The sequence below is a fragment of the Oncorhynchus clarkii genome, chromosome 26, assembly GCF_045791955.1.
Source record: "Oncorhynchus clarkii lewisi isolate Uvic-CL-2024 chromosome 26, UVic_Ocla_1.0, whole genome shotgun sequence".
Lineage (NCBI taxonomy): Eukaryota > Metazoa > Chordata > Actinopteri > Salmoniformes > Salmonidae > Oncorhynchus > Oncorhynchus clarkii.
Genome location: NC_092172.1, coordinates 39,533,916 through 39,556,192, shown reverse-complemented (window position 1 = coordinate 39,556,192; position 22,277 = coordinate 39,533,916). Strand labels below are relative to the sequence as shown.

Sequence of the window (22,277 nt, the reverse complement as noted above, 5' to 3'; positions counted from 1 at the left end):
TCAGTTAGTGTGTATTGATGGGGTTCAGTTAGTGTGTATTGATGGGGTTCAGTTATAGTGAGTATTGATGGGGTTCAGTTATAGTGTGTATTGATGGGGTTCAGTTAGTGTGTATTGATGGGGTTCAGTTAGTGTGTATTGATGGAGTTCAGTTATAGTGTGTATTGATGGGGTTCAGTTAGTGTGTATTGATGGAGTTCAGTTAGTGTGTATTGATGGAGTTCACTTAGTGTGTATTGGTGGGGTTCAGTTAGTGTGTATTGGTGGGGTTCAGTTAGTGTGTATTGATGGGGTTCAGTTATAGTGTGTTGATGGGGTTCAGTTATAGTGTGTATTGATGGGGTTCAGTTAGTGTGTATTGATGGGGTTCAGTTAGTGTGTATTGATGGGGTTCAGTTAGTGTGTATTGATGGGGTTCAGTTGCAGTGTGTATTGATGGGGTTCAGTTAGTGTGTATTGATGGGGTTCAGTTATAGTGTGTATTGATGGGGTTCAGTTAGTGTGTATTGATGGAGTTCAGTTGCAGTGTGTATTGATGGGGTTCAGTTATAGTGTGTATTGATGGGGTTCAGTTATAGTGTGTATTGATGGGGTTCAGTTATAGTGTGTATTGATGGGGTTCAGTTAGTGTGTATTGATGGGGTTCAGTTGCAGTGTGTATTGATGGGGTTCAGTTATAGTGTGTATTGATGGGGTTCAGTTAGTGTGTATTGATGGAGTTCAGTTGCAGTGTGTATTGATGGGGTTCAGTTATAGTGTGTATTGATGGGGTTCAGTTATAGTGTGTATTGATGGGGTTCAGTTATAGTGTGTATTGATGGGGTTCAGTTAGTGTGTATTGATGGGGTTCAGTTGCAGTGTGTATTGATGGGGTTCAGTTATAGTGTGTATTGATGGGGTTCAGTTAGTGTGTATTGATGGAGTTCAGTTGCAGTGTGTATTGATGGGGTTCAGTTATAGTGTGTATTGATGGGGTTCAGTTATAGTGTGTATTGATGGGGTTCAGTTATAGTGTGTATTGATGGGGTTCAGTTAGTGTGTATTGATGGAGTTCAGTTGCAGTGTGTATTGATGTTGCAGTGTGTATTGATGGGGTTCAGTTACAGTGTGTATTGATGTTACAGTGTGTATTGATGGGGTCCAGTTACAGTGTGTATTGATGGGGTTCAGTTATAGTGTGTATTGATGGGGTTCAGTTATAGTGTGTATTGATGGGGTTCAGTTAGTGTGTATTGATGGGGTTCAGTTGCAGTGTGTATTGATGGGGTTCAGTTATAGTGTGTATTGATGGGGTTCAGTTAGTGTGTATTGATGGAGTTCAGTTGCAGTGTGTATTGATGGGGTTCAGTTATAGTGTGTATTGATGGGGTTCAGTTATAGTGTGTATTGATGGGGTTCAGTTATAGTGTGTATTGATGGGGTTCAGTTAGTGTGTATTGATGGAGTTCAGTTGCAGTGTGTATTGATGTTGCAGTGTGTATTGATGGGGTTCAGTTACAGTGTGTATTGATGTTACAGTGTGTATTGATGGGGTCCAGTTACAGTGTGTATTGATGTTACAGTGTGTATTGATGGGGTTCAGTTAGTGTGTATTGATGGGGTTCAGTTAGTGTGTATTGATGGGGTTCAGTTGCAGTGTGTATTGATGGGGTTCAGTTGCAGTGTGTATTGATGGGGTTCAGTTAGTGTGTATTGATGGGGTTCAGTTGCAGTGTGTATTGATGGGGTTCAGTTACAGTGTGTATTGATGGGGTCCAGTTACAGTGTGTATTGATGTTACAGTGTGTATTGATGGGGTTCAGTTAGTGTGTATTGATGGGGTTCAGTTAGTGTGTATTGATGGGGTTCAGTTGCAGTGTGTATTGATGGGGTTCAGTTGCAGTGTGTATTGATGGGGTTCAGTTAGTGTGTATTGATGTTACAGTGTGTATTGATGAGGTTCAGTTAGTGTGTATTGATGGGGTTCAGTTAGTGTGTATTGATGGGGTTCAGTTGCAGTGTGTATTGATGGGGTTCAGTTATAGTGTGTATTGATGGGGTTCAGTTGCAGTGTGTATTGATGGGGTTCAGTTATAGTGTGTATTGATGGGGTTCAGTTAGTGTGTATTGATGGGGTTCAGTTAGTGTGTATTGATGGGGTTCAGTTATAGTGTGTATTGATGGGGTTCAGTTATAGTGTGTATTGATGGGGTTCAGTTAGTGTGTATTGATGGGGTTCAGTTAGTGTGTATTGATGGAGTTCAGTTATAGTGTGTATTGATGGGGTTCAGTTATAGTGTGTATTGATGGAGTTCAGTTATAGTGTGTATTGATGGGGTTCAGTTATAGTGTGTATTGATGGGGTTCAGTTAGTGTGTATTGATGGGGTTCAGTTAGTGTGTATTGATGGGGTTCAGTTAGTGTGTATTGATGGGGTTCAGTTATAGTGAGTATTGATGGGGTTCAGTTATAGTGTGTATTGATGGGGTTCAGTTAGTGTGTATTGATGGGGTTCAGTTAGTGTGTATTGATGGAGTTCAGTTATAGTGTGTATTGATGGGGTTCAGTTAGTGTGTATTGATGGAGTTCAGTTAGTGTGTATTGATGGAGTTCACTTAGTGTGTATTGGTGGGGTTCAGTTAGTGTGTATTGGTGGGGTTCAGTTAGTGTGTATTGATGGGGTTCAGTTATAGTGTGTTGATGGGGTTCAGTTATAGTGTGTATTGATGGGGTTCAGTTAGTGTGTATTGATGGGGTTCAGTTAGTGTGTATTGATGGGGTTCAGTTAGTGTGTATTGATGGGGTTCAGTTGCAGTGTGTATTGATGGGGTTCAGTTAGTGTGTATTGATGGGGTTCAGTTATAGTGTGTATTGATGGGGTTCAGTTAGTGTGTATTGATGGAGTTCAGTTGCAGTGTGTATTGATGGGGTTCAGTTATAGTGTGTATTGATGGGGTTCAGTTATAGTGTGTATTGATGGGGTTCAGTTATAGTGTGTATTGATGGGGTTCAGTTAGTGTGTATTGATGGGGTTCAGTTGCAGTGTGTATTGATGGGGTTCAGTTATAGTGTGTATTGATGGGGTTCAGTTAGTGTGTATTGATGGAGTTCAGTTGCAGTGTGTATTGATGGGGTTCAGTTATAGTGTGTATTGATGGGGTTCAGTTATAGTGTGTATTGATGGGGTTCAGTTATAGTGTGTATTGATGGGGTTCAGTTAGTGTGTATTGATGGGGTTCAGTTGCAGTGTGTATTGATGGGGTTCAGTTATAGTGTGTATTGATGGGGTTCAGTTAGTGTGTATTGATGGGGTTCAGTTAGTGTGTATTGATGGAGTTCAGTTGCAGTGTGTATTGATGGGGTTCAGTTATAGTGTGTATTGATGGGGTTCAGTTATAGTGTGTATTGATGGGGTTCAGTTATAGTGTGTATTGATGGGGTTCAGTTAGTGTGTATTGATGGAGTTCAGTTGCAGTGTGTATTGATGTTGCAGTGTGTATTGATGGGGTTCAGTTACAGTGTGTATTGATGTTACAGTGTGTATTGATGGGGTCCAGTTACAGTGTGTATTGATGGGGTTCAGTTATAGTGTGTATTGATGGGGTTCAGTTATAGTGTGTATTGATGGGGTTCAGTTAGTGTGTATTGATGGGGTTCAGTTGCAGTGTGTATTGATGGGGTTCAGTTATAGTGTGTATTGATGGGGTTCAGTTAGTGTGTATTGATGGAGTTCAGTTGCAGTGTGTATTGATGGGGTTCAGTTATAGTGTGTATTGATGGGGTTCAGTTATAGTGTGTATTGATGGGGTTCAGTTATAGTGTGTATTGATGGGGTTCAGTTAGTGTGTATTGATGGAGTTCAGTTGCAGTGTGTATTGATGTTGCAGTGTGTATTGATGGGGTTCAGTTACAGTGTGTATTGATGTTACAGTGTGTATTGATGGGGTCCAGTTACAGTGTGTATTGATGTTACAGTGTGTATTGATGGGGTTCAGTTAGTGTGTATTGATGGGGTTCAGTTAGTGTGTATTGATGGGGTTCAGTTGCAGTGTGTATTGATGGGGTTCAGTTGCAGTGTGTATTGATGGGGTTCAGTTAGTGTGTATTGATGGGGTTCAGTTGCAGTGTGTATTGATGGGGTTCAGTTACAGTGTGTATTGATGGGGTCCAGTTACAGTGTGTATTGATGTTACAGTGTGTATTGATGGGGTTCAGTTAGTGTGTATTGATGGGGTTCAGTTAGTGTGTATTGATGGGGTTCAGTTGCAGTGTGTATTGATGGGGTTCAGTTGCAGTGTGTATTGATGGGGTTCAGTTAGTGTGTATTGATGTTACAGTGTGTATTGATGAGGTTCAGTTAGTGTGTATTGATGGGGTTCAGTTAGTGTGTATTGATGGGGTTCAGTTGCAGTGTGTATTGATGGGGTTCAGTTATAGTGTGTATTGATGGGGTTCAGTTGCAGTGTGTATTGATGGGGTTCAGTTATAGTGTGTATTGATGGGGTTCAGTTACAGTGTGTATTGATGGGGTTCAGTTAGTGTGTATTGATGGGGTTCAGTTGCAGTGTGTATTGATGGGGTTCAGTTACAGTGTGTATTGATGGGGTTCAGTTAGTGTGTATTGATGGGGTTCAGTTGCAGTGTGTATTGATGGGGTTCAGTTATAGTGTGTATTGATGTTACAGTGTGTATTGATGGGGTTCAGTTACAGTGTGTATTGATGTTACAGTGTGTATTGATGGGGTTCAGTTACAGTGTGTATTGATGGGGTTCAGTTGCAGTGTGTATTGATGGGGTTCAGTTACAGTGTGTATTGATGTTACAGTGTGTATTGATGAGGTTCAGTTAGTGTGTATTGATGGGGTTCAGTTAGTGTGTATTGATGGGGTTCAGTTACAGTGTGTATTGATGAGGTTCAGTTAGTGTGTATTGATGGGGTTCAGTTAGTGTGTATTGATGGGGTTCAGTTGCAGTGTGTATTGATGGGGTTCAGTTGCAGTGTGTATTGATGGGGTTCAGTTACAGTGTGTGTTGATGGGGTTCAGTTAGTGTGTATTGATGGGGTTCAGTTGCAGTGTGTATTGATGGGGTTCAGTTACAGTGTGTATTGATGGGGTTCAGTTAGTGTGTATTGATGGGGTTCAGTTACAGTGTGTATTGATGTTACAGTGTGTATTGATGTATCAGTGATGCATCTGTCTGGCCTCTATAGACTTTGTGCTTTGTAGCCTACTCTTCAATGCATTTCATTATGGAGGCAATTTAATTATTCATATGTCTGTGTGTGTGTGTCCAGGACCGCTCTGACCCTGGGCTGTGAGTATGGCTGTAAGGACGCGGTGGAGGTCCTTCTGAAGAGCGGCGCCGACGTGACGGCCGTGGACAGCTTTGGCCACGACTGTTTCCACTACGCCCGCCTCAGCAAGAACCAGGAGCTGGTCAGCCTTTTCAAGACCTACCTCGACAACGTCACCAAAGGTCAGAGCACGGCTGTGTCCCGATTTGACCTATGCCCTAGGTACTCCTGTAGAGGTGTTTTTCACCCTGTGTGAGGGCTGCCCTAGGTACTCCTGTAGAGGTGTTTTTCACCCTGTGTGAGGGCTGCCCTAGGTACTCCTGTAGAGGTGTTTTTCACCCTGTGTGAGGGCTGCCCTAGGTACTCCTGTAGAGGTGTTTTTCACCCTGTGTGAGGGCTGCCCTAGGTACTCCTGTAGATGTGTTTTTCACCCTGTGTGAGGGCTGCCCTAGGTACTCCTGTAGAGGTGTTTTTCACCCTGTGTGAGGGCTGCCCTAGGTACTCCTGTCGATGTGTTTTTCACCCTGTGTGAGGGCTGCCCTAGGTACTCCTGTAGAGGTGTTTTTCACCCTGTGTGAGGGCTGCCCTAGGTACTCCTGTAGATGTGTTTTTCACCCTGTGTGAGGGCTGCCCTAGGTACTCCTGTCGATGTGTTTTTCACCCTGTGTGAGGGCTGCCCTAGGTACTCCTGTAGAGGTGTTTTTCACCCTGTGTGAGGGCTGCCCTAGGTACTCCTGTAGAGGTGTTTTTCACCCTGTGTGAGGGCTGCCCTAGGTACTCCTGTAGAGGTGTTTTTCACCCTGTGTGAGGGCTGCCCTAGGTACTCCTGTAGAGGTGTTTTTCACTCTGTGTGAGGGCTGCCCTAGGTACTCCTGTAGAGGTGTTTTTCACCCTGTGTGAGGGCTGCCCTAGGTACTCCTGTAGAGGTGTTTTTCACCCTGTGTGAGGGCTGCCCTAGGTACTCGTGTAGAGGTGTTTTTCACCCTGTGTGAGGGCTGCCCTAGGTACTCCTGTAGAGGTGTTTTTCACCCTGTGTGAGGGCTGCCCTAGGTACTCCTGTAGAGGTGTTTTTCACCCTTTGTGAGGGCTGCCCTAGGTACTCCTGTAGAGGTGTTTTTCACCCTGTGTGAGGGCTGCCCTAGGTACTCCTGTCGATGTGTTTTTCACCCTGTGTGAGGGCTGCCCTAGGTACTCCTGTCGATGTGTTTTTCACCCTTTGTGAGGGCTGCCCTGTGGACAAAAGGCCACATTTCATTTTCCTGTTTGAACCTTCAGTGATGTTCAAAACTGTGAAACCTGTTTCATCGACTTCAAATACTGTAATCATCGTCCATGTCTGGCACGGAGAGGGAGGTTTTGATGTTTTTCTGTGTCTTTCAAATGAGAACTCGATGTTTTCTTAGCCTCAGTAGGGGGGAGACAGGAGCAGCTAGCCCAGAATGAAGAGGTTCTGAGATGTTTCTATCTGCAGTGTAAGCTGTAACTCAGCCTGGTGCCTCAGAAATACAGAAACCACAGGAGACTGCAGAAAACACCCATTCAACCAGAAGATCAAAATGAGAGCAAGGAAAACGTAAAAATAACATGTCTATTGAAAACACTGGGTTAAAAAGTCACGCTGCAGAGAAAGTAAAGTTATTAACAGAATGAAATGGACTGGGGGAAATTTGCAGCAAAGGTGAAAAAAGGATTGTGCTTTTAGGGAAGGTAACCTGAGTTCAAGTGTGTCAGCTTTCTTCTTTCAGAGGGAATGTAAGGTTGTTCATTCGGCGCGGCATGTGGCTTTGCAGAGTGTTTTAATGTGGGTTTTTATCAAGGCTATGTGAAATAGAGTACATAAAATGTCCCCAACAGATCCCCTTCATGTGAACTTTGTGTATGCATTTATCAAAGGTCCACTCAACTAGAACCCTAGGTAAAGGGCCCACTCAACTAGAACCCTAGGTAAAGGGGCCACTCAACTAGAACCCTAGGTAAAGGGGCCCACTCAACTAGAACCCTAGGTAAAGGGACCCCACTCAACTAGAACCCTAGGTAAAGGGGCCCCACTCAACTAGAACCCTAGGTAAAGGGGCCACTCAACTAGAGCCCTAGGTAAAGGGGCCCCACTCAACTAGAACCCTAGGTAAAGGGGCCCCACTCAACTAGAACCCTAGGTAAAGGGGCCCCACTCAACTAGAACCCTAGGTAAAGGGGCCCCACTCAACTAGAACCCTAGGTAAAGGGCCCCACTCAACTAGAACCCTAGTTAAAGGGCCCACTCAACTAGAACCCTAGGTAAAGGGGCCCCACTCAACTAGAACCCTAGGTAAAGGGGCCCCACTCAACTAGAACCCTAGGTAAAGGGGCCCCACTCAACTAGAACCCTAGGTAAAGGGGCCCCACTCAACTAGAACCCTAGGTAAAGGGGCCCCACTCAACTAGAACCCTAGGTAAAGGGGCCCCACTCAACTAGAACCCTAGGTAAAGGGGCCCCACTCAACTAGAACCCTAGGTAAAGGGGCCCCACTCAACTAGAACCCTAGGTAAAGGGGCCCCACTCAACTAGAACCCTAGGTAAAGGGGCCCCACTCAACTCAACTAGAACCCTAGGTAAAGGGGCCCCACTCAACTAGAACCCTAGGTAAAGGGGGGGCCCCACTCAACTAGAACAGAACTAGAACCCTAGGTAAAGGGGCCCCACTCAACTAGAACCCTAGGTAAAGGGGCCCCACTCAACTAGAACCCTAGGTAAAGGGGCCCCACTCAGAACCCTAGAACCCTAGGTAAAGGGGCCCCACTCAACTAGAACCCTAGGTAAAGGGGCCCCACTCAACTAGAACCCTAGGTAAAGGGGCCCCACTCAACTAGAACCCTAGGTAAAGGGGCCCCACTCAACTAGAACCCTAGGTAAAGGGGCCCCACTCAACTAGAACCCTAGGTAAAGGGGCCCCACTCAACTAGAACCCTAGGTAAAGGGGCCCCACTCAACTAGAACCCTAGGTAAAGGGGCCCCACTCAACTAGAACCCTAGGTAAAGGGGCCCCACTCAACTAGAACCCTAGGTAAAGGGGCCCCACTCAACTAGAACCCTAGGTAAAGGGGCCCCACTCAACTAGAACCCTAGGTAAAGGGGCCCCACTCAACTAGAACCCTAGTTAAAGGGGCCCCACTCAACTAGAACCCTAGGTAAAGGGGCCCCACTCAACTAGAACCCTAGGTAAAGGGGCCCCACTCAACTAGAACCCTAGGTAAAGGGCCCCACTCAACTAGAACCCTAGGCAAATTGCATCTAATCAAATTCCACTCTTTATTCTACATTTGTCAGAAACTAGAATGGCCTGTTCTCCTAGTATCTGGTGCACCATCAGTCATTTACCCTACTTAACAATTATCTTGTTGTGGCAAATTGATGTCCTTGGTTTGTGGGAGGCGGCTTTAGATGGCTTCATCGGATTTCTCCCACACCTGTTGTTTGTTTTCACGCTCAGTGCTCATTTGAGATTGGTTTCTCATCAAGCCTTTAATCATCATTACTGTGGCATAATTGCTTTATTTTTTTTTTGTTGCATAAAATCTTTGTGCCCGTGTGAAAGTACTGTCCTTGTATCACCTCATTTCAACTTCTCTCTTCAGTCTCCTGAAGACTTGGGGATGAGAAAACACATTGTGTAGATTTAAATCATCAACGACATGAGTGACGGGCTGCTCTGACGTGTGTAAACGGACCCGTTAATTGTTTCTCATCGTGTCCACAGCAAAAGAAGCTGCCAAGATGGAGCAGAAAAAGCGACAGGTAACATCGCATCGCTCACTTTAATCGCCAACCTTCATACTGATTTCTGTGCACAGAGATTTAACTCTCAGATTTAAAACTACACACATCTCCACAGACAATATCTCCTAGATCCTAAGGCAATGCCTCTCCTGCTGTGCTGCCCTTTGAGCGGTTGATTAGACTGTAGTTGTTATTGTTGAGCTGTATAATGATCACTTGACATTTCTACTGTTATTTCCTCTGGGTGAATCCATTGTTGAAAAGGTGAGCCGGCTCATAGGCTTACCAAAAGTTTGACGTGAGCCCCATCAAGCAAATAGGATGGGTTTTTATTATTGATTCTGTTAACGCTTCCTCGTCAAGGCACTTCCTGGGTCATGTGTTCTGTATACATACATGGAACGATAGACGGTATCTGTGAGTTCTGAACAAGCCGATCCCAACAATTCCACTTAAGTTCAGTTTCTGCTCTATTGAATCTGACCACATTCACCACTCATTGATTTAATACTGAATCTGACCACATTCACCACTCATTGATTTAATATTGAATCTGACCACATTCACCACTCATTGATTTAATTTTGAATAGAGACGGTCACAAGTGTTTTTACAAAATCACTGTTGTGTTGAAGCTGTTTGCTTAATAGTGTATTACCATGCGGTAAACAGTGAGTTGTCATGTTTTACACTGTTTCCTGTGGAGGCCAAGTGACTCACACTCCGACATTCAGTTGGACATTACTGCCACCTAGTGACGAGATGGATAATCGCAGTTCATTCCCTAATGTAACTACCACCAGAGAAACTGTATATAAGGAAATCTCTTACCCTGCTACCACTAGCCATCAGCCCACCTCCCGGTCCATCATGGCTAAATGATAACCTGTGTGTCCACAGCACTCAGTGGAGATGACTGAACAGGCCGAAGCCAACGTGAGGGTGAGTACAATTGTTTTTCTCTGCATACGTTCAATATTGAATTTGATAGGCCAGCTACATTGAGTTTGACCTCGCAGTCCTTTGTGATGGACAGGGATGTAATTACCCGGTCTGAATGTATGAGGACATTAAGCAAGATGTACCCAGCAGTATATCGGGGAATATATAGGCTGGCCTGAGCATCAGCATGACATGATTCTACAATGTCCAGGATAATTGAAGGTACTAGTGAATTTATATTTACTGTTGGATCTAATTAAACAGATCTATAGATGTTTTCAACTCAGCGGTTACTGTCCGCCCTGAGATTGGAATGTTGGGGGTTTGATCCCAGGTCAAGTCATACCAAAGACTCTTAAAAAGGGACCTGATGCCGCTGTGCTTGGCACTCAGCATTAAGAAGATGGATTGTGGGTAAAGGCTTCCCAGCTGAAACAATTTGGGAAGAATTTGTGCATATGTAATATTTTGTGCCATTTTTGTTAGTTTTGGACTTCGGTGAGGGTTTTTTCGGCTGTTCGGGCACACAATGTTTTCTAGAGGCAAGCCAAGTTCGGAGCCAAGGTCTACGCCCCTTCGTCTGTGATTGGTCAACAGTAGGGGTTCTTCAATGAGCGACGATTCGTTTTCATGCCCAATATTTCATTGAGAAATATTGCACCAAACATCTTAGTTAGATGTTACATTTCCACGACTATGATCTTCGGCAAAAACGTCAAAATTAATTTCTTCAGGTATCTTCAGTAAGTGTATACTGGCTACGGCATCTCAAAATGAACAAACAGTACCATTGCTGCGTTTTTCTCATTTTTAAAGCGAATGTCTTTTAAGGGAATATGCAAGCAACTCTCGTTTGGTTCGGGTTGCCGAGTTCAGCTAGGAGCCAGCCGAACAGAGGGATGCTGACGCGTTAAGGCCCTGTGACAGACTAGCATCCTGCCCAGGGGATGTACATGTGCTTCAAGCTGACTCATGCTACAGAAACATTTGATAGGATCCTGCCTTATGGGCTGTTCTGGCTTGGACAAGGGTTACTTAAGAGATGTGTGTGATTTGACTTGTAAATGGATTGTGACTTCTAATGTTTGTCAGGACCTGGAGAGACAGAACGAGAGCCAGCAGGAGACTCTGAGGAAGTTTCACCTGGAGCAGAGGACTCTGATGGACAAGGTCAAACTACTGCAGCAGCAGCTCAGCCAGGTACACACACACACACACACACACACACACACACACACACACACACACAAAGTAGTGTAGACAACTTCTTGACTAACACGGAAAGTCACTGAGAGGGGAATCAAACACAGTTTGTGCTTCAAGAGAAACATAAGAACTTGGACGGTGACAGGCACTATATATGGTAATGAGTTGTTTGTCAAACCCACTGATACTTAACTTGTAATCCTCTATATCCTGTGCAGGAAAAACATACAGTGGAATGCATCCATAAAGAGGTGAGGACAGCCACACAACTCAATTGTTTGGGGTGGGAAGAAAAAATGGAACATTTTACCTATAGATTAGAGAGTTGAATTAGCATGCCTGTTTGTTTGTGGGTGTTTGTGAGAATGTGGAAAGATTTGATTGGATACCAGGCCATAGCTGTATTCATCTGAAAGTTATCGTCCTCAAATGCAACTAAAGTTGCTAGGCTGTTGATCTGTTCTAAAGCTCCACGTTGTGTTTGTGCTGAATTAGAGGGAACAGCTGAAGCTCTTACTGAGTGCCAAAGACAGGGAGGAGGGGGCTCGGGCCCCAGAGACTGTCAAGGTTCAGCTCAGGAGCCACATGGTGAGGGACCACAGCCAAATGCCAAACCTGCTACAGCATCTGAAATCATCATGGGGTTTTACATAATAATAATACTGCTAAGAGCTCTTGCTCAGGTTGTCTAAGGTTGTGCGTGAATGTGAACATACTGTATGTTCTATGTGTTTTCAGGGGGACTACTCTGGCCAGTCTGTTATCAAAGGTGAGGGAGCTCTCTTTAAATGTGAGATATCAGAGAATAAGAGATCCAATCAGAGGATCTGAATTTGAAAAAAGACCTCTTCTGAATCATCTCCGTATTTGTTCTGGCAGGAAAAGACAATGTCCTCGTCAAACAATCTCACAGCCTGGATTCAGCGCAGGTAAACCTGACTTCTTCGTTTTTCCAGAGCATTATGGACCGCAATGACAAGGAAACTCATGAAGTATGAAAAACACGCAGACCACATCTGCTGTGTATTCTAGTCCAGTCAGCAACCATGAGCTTATCAGCTCTCTGACAGCCAAATAAACGGCTGAATTCTCATTTCGTCCTATCAGCTGTTTGCCCCCCAGCAAATGAGAGATTTATTCTCTTAAACCACTGCAGGTATATTTTAGATTTTGGGCTCAACTTTTAAATTGATATTTTTTTATCCTATTGTAGCCTTCACATCTTCTCAGTATTCTTGTGTCGCTATAGTGGAACTGACTAAGTCAGCTCTCATTGCAAAACCAATATTGGACTGACACTGCTGTGAGTGAGAAATAGGTGTGCGAAGTGTATGTAAATTGCACAATCATTCCACACACATGAAACTTTTGTTCCTGCTGTAGGTGCTGCAGTCGTCCGGTCTTTCACACTCACTGTCCCGTCCCCTGGAGCTTGCGGGACGTCCTGGCGTGGGCTGGGACCCAGTCGAGGAGGTGGAGGCCCTGCGGCGCGAGCTGGAGACGGTGAGGAGGCGGCAGCAGACTGCCGAGGAAGAGGCTCTTCGCCTGCAGGCGGCACTGGCCCGCAAAAGCCAGGAGTGCCAAGAGCTGGTCCAGAGCCGGGAAACCATCCAACGGCAGGCAGACCGGCAGGTTCAGGAGCTGGAGGAGGCACTGGGGGATGTCCAGAAGAGGATGTTGGATTCTGAAGCCAAGGTCAAGCAGCTCCAAGCACACGTGGTGGCGGTCAAGGAGCACCTAGGAGGCCAGGCGGCCGACGAGCTCCGTGCCCAGCTCCACGATGTCAAGGCCAAGTACGAGGGCGCCTCGGCCGAGGTGGGGCGCGTGCGTAACCACCTGAAGCAGAGTGAGAAGGCCCTGGAAGAGTACAAGAGCAGCGAGGGCCAGCTGGCGGTCGAGGCAGAGCGGCTGGGCCTGGAGCTGACCGCCTTGCGGGAGGAGCGGGATGAGCTGGCAGAGGCTGTGCTGGACATGGAGGCCCTCATTAAGGAGACCCGGGCACGGCAGGGAGAGAAGGTTGTGCCGGCAGAGAAGTTCGACAACATGAAGAACCTGCTGAGCAATGCGGTGGATGAGAAGGAGCGTCAGCTGGCAGAGCTGCGGGAGGACTATGACCGTGTGCTGGAGGAGGTGGCTGAGCTACACAGGGAAATGGACAGCCAGCAAACCCAGGCCGGGACAGGGGCGGTCCCCCTGCAGGAGCATGAGAGGATGAGGACGACCCTGGAGGAACAGAGTTCCTCCATGAAGAGGAGGCTGGCGGACATAACTGCCAAGAGCCAGGCACTGATCCGCCAGGTAGAGGAGAGCGAGGAGGAGCGGGAGATGCTCCAGGAGCAGCTGGAGGAGCTCAACAGAAGGGTGGAGGCCAACTTCATCCCCCTCAAGGCCCATGAAGAGGCCAAGAGCGCCCTGGAGAAAGCTGTGGAGGAGCTGGAAGAGAGGCTGGTGGAGGCCGCAGAAAGGAACGGCCAGGCCGAGGTGCAGATCCAGAGGCTACAAACGGAGAGGGTCACCCTGTGTGAGAGCGTCACCAGCCTACAGAGCGCTACCGTGCCCTCTGAGAAGTTCCGGAGCGAAGTGGGTGCCTTGAATGCTCGCAACGCTGAACTGGTGAAGGAACTGGAAGTGCTCCAGAAGAGGTTTGAAGAGAGAGAGAAGGAGCTGGCCCAGGTCACTGCCAAGAACCAGTCTCTGAAACAGAGCCTAAAGGGAGAGTACGTGTCCAGAGAGAAACAGGAGCAAGTGAATTCGGAGCTGAGTGCTGCTTTGGAGAAGGCCAAGGCTGAGCTCTCCAAAGTGGAGAAGGAGAGCAAAGAAAGTGAGGAAGAGTTGCAGAAGGTGAAAGAGGGTAGTGCAGAGTTGAAAGAGAAGCTGGAGAATGTTCAGGTGATGATAGAAAATGACTATGTGTGCCTTATAGACCATGAAGCTGTAAGGGTTAAGTTGAGCAATGCTGTTGTTGAGGCGGAGCATCGTGCCAAAGAGGCGTTGGCAAGCTACCAGTCTGCCCAAGATGGGACAGTAAAGCTTCACCAAGAAATGGAGGCGCAGAAGAAAGAACTAGACACCATCCAGGAAGCTATCCAGGCCAAGTTTGTTCCGTTGACTGCCATAGAGGAAAGGGAGAACTCCTACAACACCAAGCTGAAAGACTTGACAGGAAAGCTCTCGGAGATGCAAGAGAAGTACAACCAGGAGAAGTTGGAGGGGGAACGTCACAAGCAGGAGAAAGAGAAACTGAAAGTGCAGATGGAGTCTGTGCAGCAGAGAATGGAGACAGGCTTTGTCGCCAGTGAAAAGCACAAGGAGGTGGAAGATGAGTACAGGGGTAAAATGGAGGAGCTGACGCTGAGGTTGGTAGACCTGGAGCAGCAGTACAAAGACGTGACTGTGCAGAGGGCCGAGCTGGAGGAGCAGAACGCCCTGTGTAACACTGACATCCAGAGCCTGCAGCAGCGCCTGGAATCCGAGTCAACCCGGCTGGAACACTATGAGGCCGAGCACCAGGCCCTGAGGGACACCATCCACCAAGCCCAGGACGAGTGCCAGAAAGCCAGGGAGGCTCAGCGTGGGGAGGCCCAGAGAGCCTGCGCCTTGGAGAAGGAGCTCCAGCGATGTTCCGGGGACCAGGCCGTCCTCCTGCAGCAGCATGCTCAGGCCAAGGAGGCCCTGGAGGGGCAGGTGGCCCAGCTACTTGCTTCCCTTCGCCAGGAGCAGGAGACCAGCGACCAGAGGGCCCAGAACGTGGCAGCCCTGCAGTCAGAGCTGCTCCGGGCCACCCAGGCCCTGGACGAACTTGGAGGAAGAGAGGACCAGTTAAGCCAGCTGAAGGCCGAGAAGCAGCGTCTGCAGGAAGAGACAGCGGCGTTGGGGGAGAGGCTATCTGGGCTGGCGGAGCAGTGCGAGGTGCTCCACCATGAGGTGGCCCAGGCCAGGGAGGAGGAGGGCAGGGCCAGGGAGGACGAGGGCAGGGCCAGAGAGGACAAGTCCAGGGCCAGGGTGGAAACTGAGGCCTTGCAGGAGAAGAGCAACACCATGGATAAGGAGATCCGGGAGCTGAAGGAGAGGTACGAGGAGTCGCTCAGCACCATCGGGGAGTTTCAGAGGAGGATCCAGATGTCGGCGGAGCAGACAGAGGTCAAAGACAAAAAGGTAGGAGAAATATTCTGCATTGAATTGTCGGCCATTTTTAATATGAATAAAATCAACATAAATGTGCAGTTCCAGCCAAAAGTTGACACACCTACTCATTCAAGGGTTTTTCTTTATTTGTACAATTTTCTACATTGAAAAAAAGCGGTCATCAAGGAAAAGGGTGGCTACTTCGAAGAATCTCAAATACATTTTGATTTGTTTAACACTTTTTTGGTTACTACATGATTCCATATGTGATATTTCATAGTTTTGATGTCTTCACTATTATTCTACAATGTAGAAAATAGTAAACAAATAATAACTCTGGAATGAGTTGGTGTCTCAACTTTTGACTGGTACTATATATGGTAAAAGTACGGTAGTATTTACATTTGGTAAGATCTCAATTTTTCAGTTTTTAGTTCTGTTAAGAAGTTTGGCAGGCAATACTTTGGTCCGTTGATATGAGGTTTTCTAAATATGTAGATGGTTATGTGTGTTCTGGTGCTAACAGCTTTGTGTGTTTCAGATCAGCGAGCTGCTGACGGACGTGGAGAGACTGAAGCAGGCCCTCAATGGTCTGTCCCAGCTGGCGTACGCTGGCAACGCTGCACCCAATAAGAGACAGATGCAGCAGATAGACACACTCCAGGCCCAGATCAAGAGCCTGCAGCAGCAGCTGGCTGTGAGTGTGTATATATATATACATACACACAGAATATACCTGTAGATTTTAAAACTTGTCAGGGATGACACAAAGTAAATGACTTATTTATGTTGTGGTCCCTTACGTTGTGTGAAGCTGTAACAATTGACTTGCCTACATAGTGTACATGATTGTATTGACATTTTATACTCATGACAGACGATGACCTATAACATGGTGTCATGTCAATACGCTGCACTAACACCATAATCAGTCACTCGGTACTCTCTGGCTCCCAAACATAATGAGCCTCGTTAGTAGGGACGAATGCATTTTTTCAGTCCAGCGTTAGTTACCGATAATGGGATGTTATTATCTTCGTTAATTACCTTGATGACATGGAGGTTTGGTGCAGACATGATTGATCCTCCTCCCACAGTGAGTTAGTGGAAATGAACCGTTTCCCTGTGGATATATCAGTACATCAGAAAGAACATCTGTGTCAGTGCTCTTACAGTGCAAACCAAAGACTATTTGTCTGTCGTATAATTACAGTAACACTCTCGCTGTGTGGCTATTACCGCCGATTTACCGCTGAGCTGGAAACGATGCGAGACTCAACAAAACATTTGTCTGTGCACCTGATTTTCAAGGACGACCTCTGCCTTCCTCTCTGTCAGCTCGCTCTGAGCCTTTGAAATGATGGAGGCAGAGAATGAACTGGTGTACTTTTTTTTGAAGTCGTGTCTAGCGGCTAGCCAGAACCCAGATGAAAAGAAAATGAGGTCCATATTAGAATCCTGAGAACGTCATTACTCATGCTCTGATGTGAACCCACGGTCGGGGCCACGTTTTCATTTGGAGTTCGCTCTCTTGGCTCTTTCGTTCGATGTTGGCAGTCTTCAGGAAAATATGGATGCCATCTATTTTGCTGTGAAAGACGGGCGTATTTCAGAGGTGCATGGTAAGGTGGAGCCAGGCAGGCGGAGTCCCTTTGTGTAATGTCTGCCAGGTCAGCCCATAGTGGGCCTGTACTCATCACATCACATCTCTCTCTCCCTCTCTCACTCTCACTCTTACTCTCTCTTACTCTCTCTCTTCTCTCTCTCTCTCTCTTCCCCTCTCCCTCCTCTCTCTCCCCCTCTCTCTTCACAGGATGCTGAGAGTCAACACAGAGAGGTGGTTTCAATTTATAGAACTCATCTCCTCCGTGCAGCACAGGTCAGTGTGTGTTTCTTTTAGTGATTTTTTTCTAGTTAAAGTAAAATATAACATTCCAGTCTCCCTGGCATCTCTTGCATTTTTGTTGCCCAGCAAATTCCTGAAGACAAATAATATATCTGAAAATATGTGATTGTTGATACGATAGTGTCCTAAATGTCAGAGGCTGACGACACCAGTAGACTGGCCCATACCCCACACTGCTGACGACACCAGTAAGACTCTCCCGTAGCCCACACAGCTGACGACCCCAGTAAGACTGGTCCATAGCCCACACTGCTGACGACCCCAGTAAGACTGGTCCATAGCCCACACTGCTGACGACCCCAGTAAGACTGGCCCATAGCCCACACTGCTGACGACCCCAGTAAGACTGGCCCATAGCCCACACTGCTGACGACCCAGTAAGACTGGCCCATAGCCCACACTGCTGACGACACCAGTAAGACTGGCCCATAGCCTACACTGCTGACGACACCAGTAAGACTGGCCCATAGGCCACACTGCTGACGACCCCAGTAAGACTGGCCCATAGCCCACACTGCTGACGACCCCAGTAAGACTGGCTCATAGCCCACACAGTTGACGACCCCAGTAAGACTCTCATAGCCCACACGGCTGACGACACCAGTAAGACTGGCCCGTAGCCCACACTGCTGACGACACCAGCAAGACTGGCCCGTAGCCCACACTGCTGACGACCCCAGTAAGACTGGCCTATAGCCCACACTGCTGACGACCCCAGTAAGACTGGCCCATAGCCCACACAGCTGACGACACCATTAAGACTGGCCCATAGCCCACACAGCTGACGACACCAGTAAGACTGGCCCATAGCCCACACTGCTGACGACACCAGTAAGACTCTCCCGTAGCCCACACAGCTGACGACCCCAGTAAGACTGGTCCATAGCTCACACTGCTGACGACCCCAGTAAGACTGGCCCATAGCCCACACTGCTGACGACCCCAGTAAGACTGGCCCATAGCCCACACTGCTGACGACCCCAGTAAGACTGGCCCATAGCCCACACTGCTGACGACCCCAGTAAGACTGGCCCATAGCCCACACTGCTGACGACCCCAGTAAGACTGGCCCATAGCCCACACTGCTGACGACCCCAGTAAGACTGGCCCATAGCCCACACTGCTGACGACCCCAGTAAGACTGGCCCATAGCCCACACTGCTGACGACCCCAGTAAGACTGGCCCATAGCCCACACTGCTGACGACCCCAGTAAGACTGGCCCATAGCCCACACTGCTGACGACACCAGTAAGACTGGCCCATAGCCCACACTGCTGACGACCCCAGTAAGACTGGCCCATAGCCCACACTGCTGACGACCCCAGTAAGACTGGCCCATAGCCCACACTGCTGACGACACCAGTAAGACTGGCCCATAGCCCACACTGCTGACGACACCAGTAAGACTGGCCCATAGCCCACACTGCTGACGACCCCAGTAAGACTGGCCCATAGCCCACACTGCTGACGACACCAGTAAGACTGGCCCATAGCCCACACAGCTGACGACACCAGTAAGACTGGCCCATAGCCCACACTGCTGACGACACCAGTAAGACTCTCCCGTAGCCCACACAGCTGACGACCCCAGTAAGACTGGTCCGTAGCTCACACTGCTGACGACCCCAGTAAGACTGGCCCATAGCCCACACTGCTGACGACCCCAGTAAGACTGGCCCATAGCCCACACTGCTGACGACACCATTAAGACTGGCCCATAGCCCACACAGCTGACGACCCAGTAAGACTGGCCCATAGCCCACACTGCTGACGACACCAGTAAGACTCTCCCGTAGCCCACACAGCTGACGACCCCAGTAAGACTGGTCCATAGCTCACACTGCTGACGACCCCAGTAAGACTGGCCCATAGCCCACACTGCTGACGACCCCAGTAAGACTGGCCCATAGCCCACACTTCTGACGACCCCAGTAAGACTGGCCCATAGCCCACACTGCTGACGACCCCAGTAAGACTGGCCCATAGCCCACACTGCTGACGACCCCAGTAAGACTGGCCCATAGCCCACACTGCTGACGACCCCAGTAAGACTGGCCCATAGCCCACACTGCTGACGACCCCAGTAAGACTGGCCCATAGCCCACACTGCTGACGACCCCAGTAAGACTGGCCCATAGCCCACACTGCTGACGACCCCAGTAAGACTGGCCCATAGCCCACACTGCTGACGACCCCAGTAAGACTGGCCCATAGCCCACACTGCTGACGACCCCAGTAAGACTGGCCCATAGCCCACACTGCTGACGACCCCAGTAAGACTGGCCCATAGCCCACACTGCTGACGACCCCAGTAAGACTGGCCCATAGCCCACACTGCTGACGACACCAGTAAGACTGGCCCATAGCCCACACTGCTGACGACACCAGTAAGACTGGCTCATAGCCCACACAGTTGACAACCCCAGTAAGACTCTCACGTAGCCCACACGGCTGACGACACCAGTTAGACTGGCCCGTAGCCAACACTGCTGACGACACCAGTAAGACTGGCCCGCTAGCCAACACTGCTGACGACACCAGTAAGACTGGCCCGTAGCCAACACTGCTGACGACACCAGTAAGACTGGCCCATAGCCAACACTGCTGACATAACTGTGAAATAGGGGACCATTGGATGATCTCAAACCGTTGTTGTTTCTCCCAGGGCCACATGGATGAGGACGTCCAAGCCGCCCTGCTGCAGATCATCCGCATGAGACAGGAGTTTGTCTGCTAAAAGTCCATTCAGCAACAACAAAACACAACCCGCTGACTCAAATCCACCGTTCACACAGCCCCAGCTACAGAGCACCCCCCCGCTGTGGCCCCTGTGGGCGCCTGGCGTGTGAGAGTGTGTGTTGGGATTGTGTGCGTCTGTGTGGGAAGAGATCCATGTTAGTAGTCAAACAAAATCCTCCCTATATGTCTAGATTGGTTTGTGTGTTTCAACAGAACTAAGACCAAGTGTTGTGGATGGACATAGATATACAGTAGATATACAGTAGATAGAGAGGGTAAGGGTAGACGATGGGTTGTACCTTAGCTAGGTGGATAAACCTCAGCATAGGTGATGACTCAGTGGGATACTGTAGCTGCTGACCAATAGAATGTACTAATGTCCTTTGAAAACATGAGCATGATGAACTGCCTATGCAGGCCTTTCTCTTCCTGACTACTCTGTTAAGGCTCCATTGAAACAGGATATGCAATGCCTAGCTGGCAAGTCTCTGAAAGGAAGCTCTTCTTAGATGGAATGTATGTAAATCTCCTCTAGGACTGTATGGGTTTAGCATGATGTTGGGTCTTGTGTGGGAGGTGTGGTGGGGTGATTGGCCTCTGCTTAGATGATCCTCCTGACGTCGCAGCAGGGAAACGGATCTGAAAACGCAAGCAGCAAAGTCCGCTGTTAACTCACATTCCCCCGTGGCGATCGACTCCCGCCCGTCTTTCGTCTTCATCTTTTGAGGTTCTACGGTGAATTCTAGAACCATGTCTTGGTCATTTCAAACAGGAACCCCCTGAAGCCTTCTCATTCAGTTTGGGAGCAGGACTCCTCCATTTTGGGGCATTGGCCACAGCGACTGTTTCCCTAAAGGTCCAAACTTTATCTTGATTCTTTTCACTGAATCGTAAACTCCTCAAGCAGTCTCTTTAAGCCATTGACCCCACACAAACAACGTGAATTTGGGGCTCTGCACATTCTGGATTTGACTCGAGGAGTGTTTGCAAACAACACTGTAGCCCAATCTTAAGACGAACCCCTACCATGAACCTTAACCCCTACCATTATGGTGGTCACAGATCTGAAGGAACAGGATAGGTTTAAGACTGTGACTATCAGGGCAGCCTACATGTTGATGACTTGAAGCAATCTGCATATTGCTTACACCTATCCAGTCCCCCTTCAGATCGGCAAAAACACACCAGAGAGTTAGAGGCTGGGAGTTTTGGACAGGGGTTCTAGAAAAGGGCCTTGGCTGTGTCCTAGTGTTTGCGGTGCAGCGTCTCCTGTTGCTGGAGCGAGAGTGCCCTCTAGTGGGGAGACTTGGCAGGCCAAGTTGACTGATGTATTCATTTGACTAGTGTTTATTTGTTGTTGTCTTGTCGTGGTTCATTTTAGTGGTCTCTGAGAGTGGAGCAAGTCTCTTGTGCCTTTAAACTGATATCTTTTTCATGGCTTTGTACTACTTTGATTAATAAACAACGTTGGTGTAACAATGAAATTCAGCAGGTCTGGAGTAGAAAGACACAGGACACCCTTTAGGGGAACAGTTAGGATGTCATTCTGTAGGGATACTACGAATCCCTCTATTTATATGGATTGAGAAGTCTAAGGTTGCGTCTGAAATGGCACGTTATTCACTATATAGTGCACTGCTTTTGACCAGGAGGTCTAAAGTAGTCCACTGTGTAGTAGGGAATAGGGATCCGTTTGGAACACGCGTGTTGCTAAGCGTAACAATATGAAGAAGCTCAGTGATGCTTTTGTCTTTTGTCTAACATGCTTTGCAAAGCATATAGAAATGTATATTAATCCGTTTCATACTAAATCCTCTATATACTACTGCTGTAACACAATGATCTAAAATGTCATTTTGAAATTAACATAAAACAGATTAATTTAAAATTAGGTTATTTAAAAAAAATGTTAATTCGAGGATCATGAAATAAATCTGTCTCCAATAACAGAATTTACAAGTTGAATACAGTTATTTTAAATCTAGACCAATATGTTGAAATTGGTTGTTTTTCTTTTTTCTTCTTGCAAGGATGTATTTTTGTTTGTGAATTAGTGTTAAAAACATAAATAAAAGTCCCTAACTTAGAGAGATGTCTTGTTGATTTCCTTCCTGCACACAATATGAAGACACAATACGATGCTTCAATATACCTGGTGCACAGTACGGTTTGGGTCGGCCCTATAATGGGAATCAGTCAGTACGGTTTGGGTCGGCCCTATAGTGGGAATCAGCCAGCACAGTACGGTTTGGGTCAGCTTACGGTTTGGGTCGGCCCTATAGTGGGAATCAGTCAGTACGGTTTGGGTCAGCCCTATAGTGGGAAT

The 22,277-nt window shown here is 47.6% G+C and overlaps 1 protein-coding gene across 2 annotated transcripts in view; it reads left to right on the top strand.

Annotated features, from left to right (window-relative positions):
* Positions 1-22,039, top strand: part of LOC139384378 (uveal autoantigen with coiled-coil domains and ankyrin repeats protein-like) — an 80,317-nt gene extending 58,278 nt beyond the window's left edge. For both annotated transcript variants that reach the window (XM_071129122.1, XM_071129123.1), the window contains exons 8-19: positions 5,276-5,457; positions 9,013-9,050; positions 9,933-9,974; positions 11,067-11,174; positions 11,399-11,431; positions 11,676-11,768; positions 11,919-11,949; positions 12,060-12,109; positions 12,564-15,335; positions 15,847-16,002; positions 17,119-17,184; positions 19,878-22,039. In XM_071129122.1, the coding sequence (XP_070985223.1) occupies positions 5,276-5,457; positions 9,013-9,050; positions 9,933-9,974; positions 11,067-11,174; positions 11,399-11,431; positions 11,676-11,768; positions 11,919-11,949; positions 12,060-12,109; positions 12,564-15,335; positions 15,847-16,002; positions 17,119-17,184; positions 19,878-19,949 (3,643 nt within the window). In that variant the 3' untranslated portion in view covers positions 19,950-22,039. The remainder of the gene's footprint in view (positions 1-5,275; positions 5,458-9,012; positions 9,051-9,932; positions 9,975-11,066; positions 11,175-11,398; positions 11,432-11,675; positions 11,769-11,918; positions 11,950-12,059; positions 12,110-12,563; positions 15,336-15,846; positions 16,003-17,118; positions 17,185-19,877) is intronic.
* The last annotated feature ends 238 nt before the right edge of the window (positions 22,040-22,277 follow it).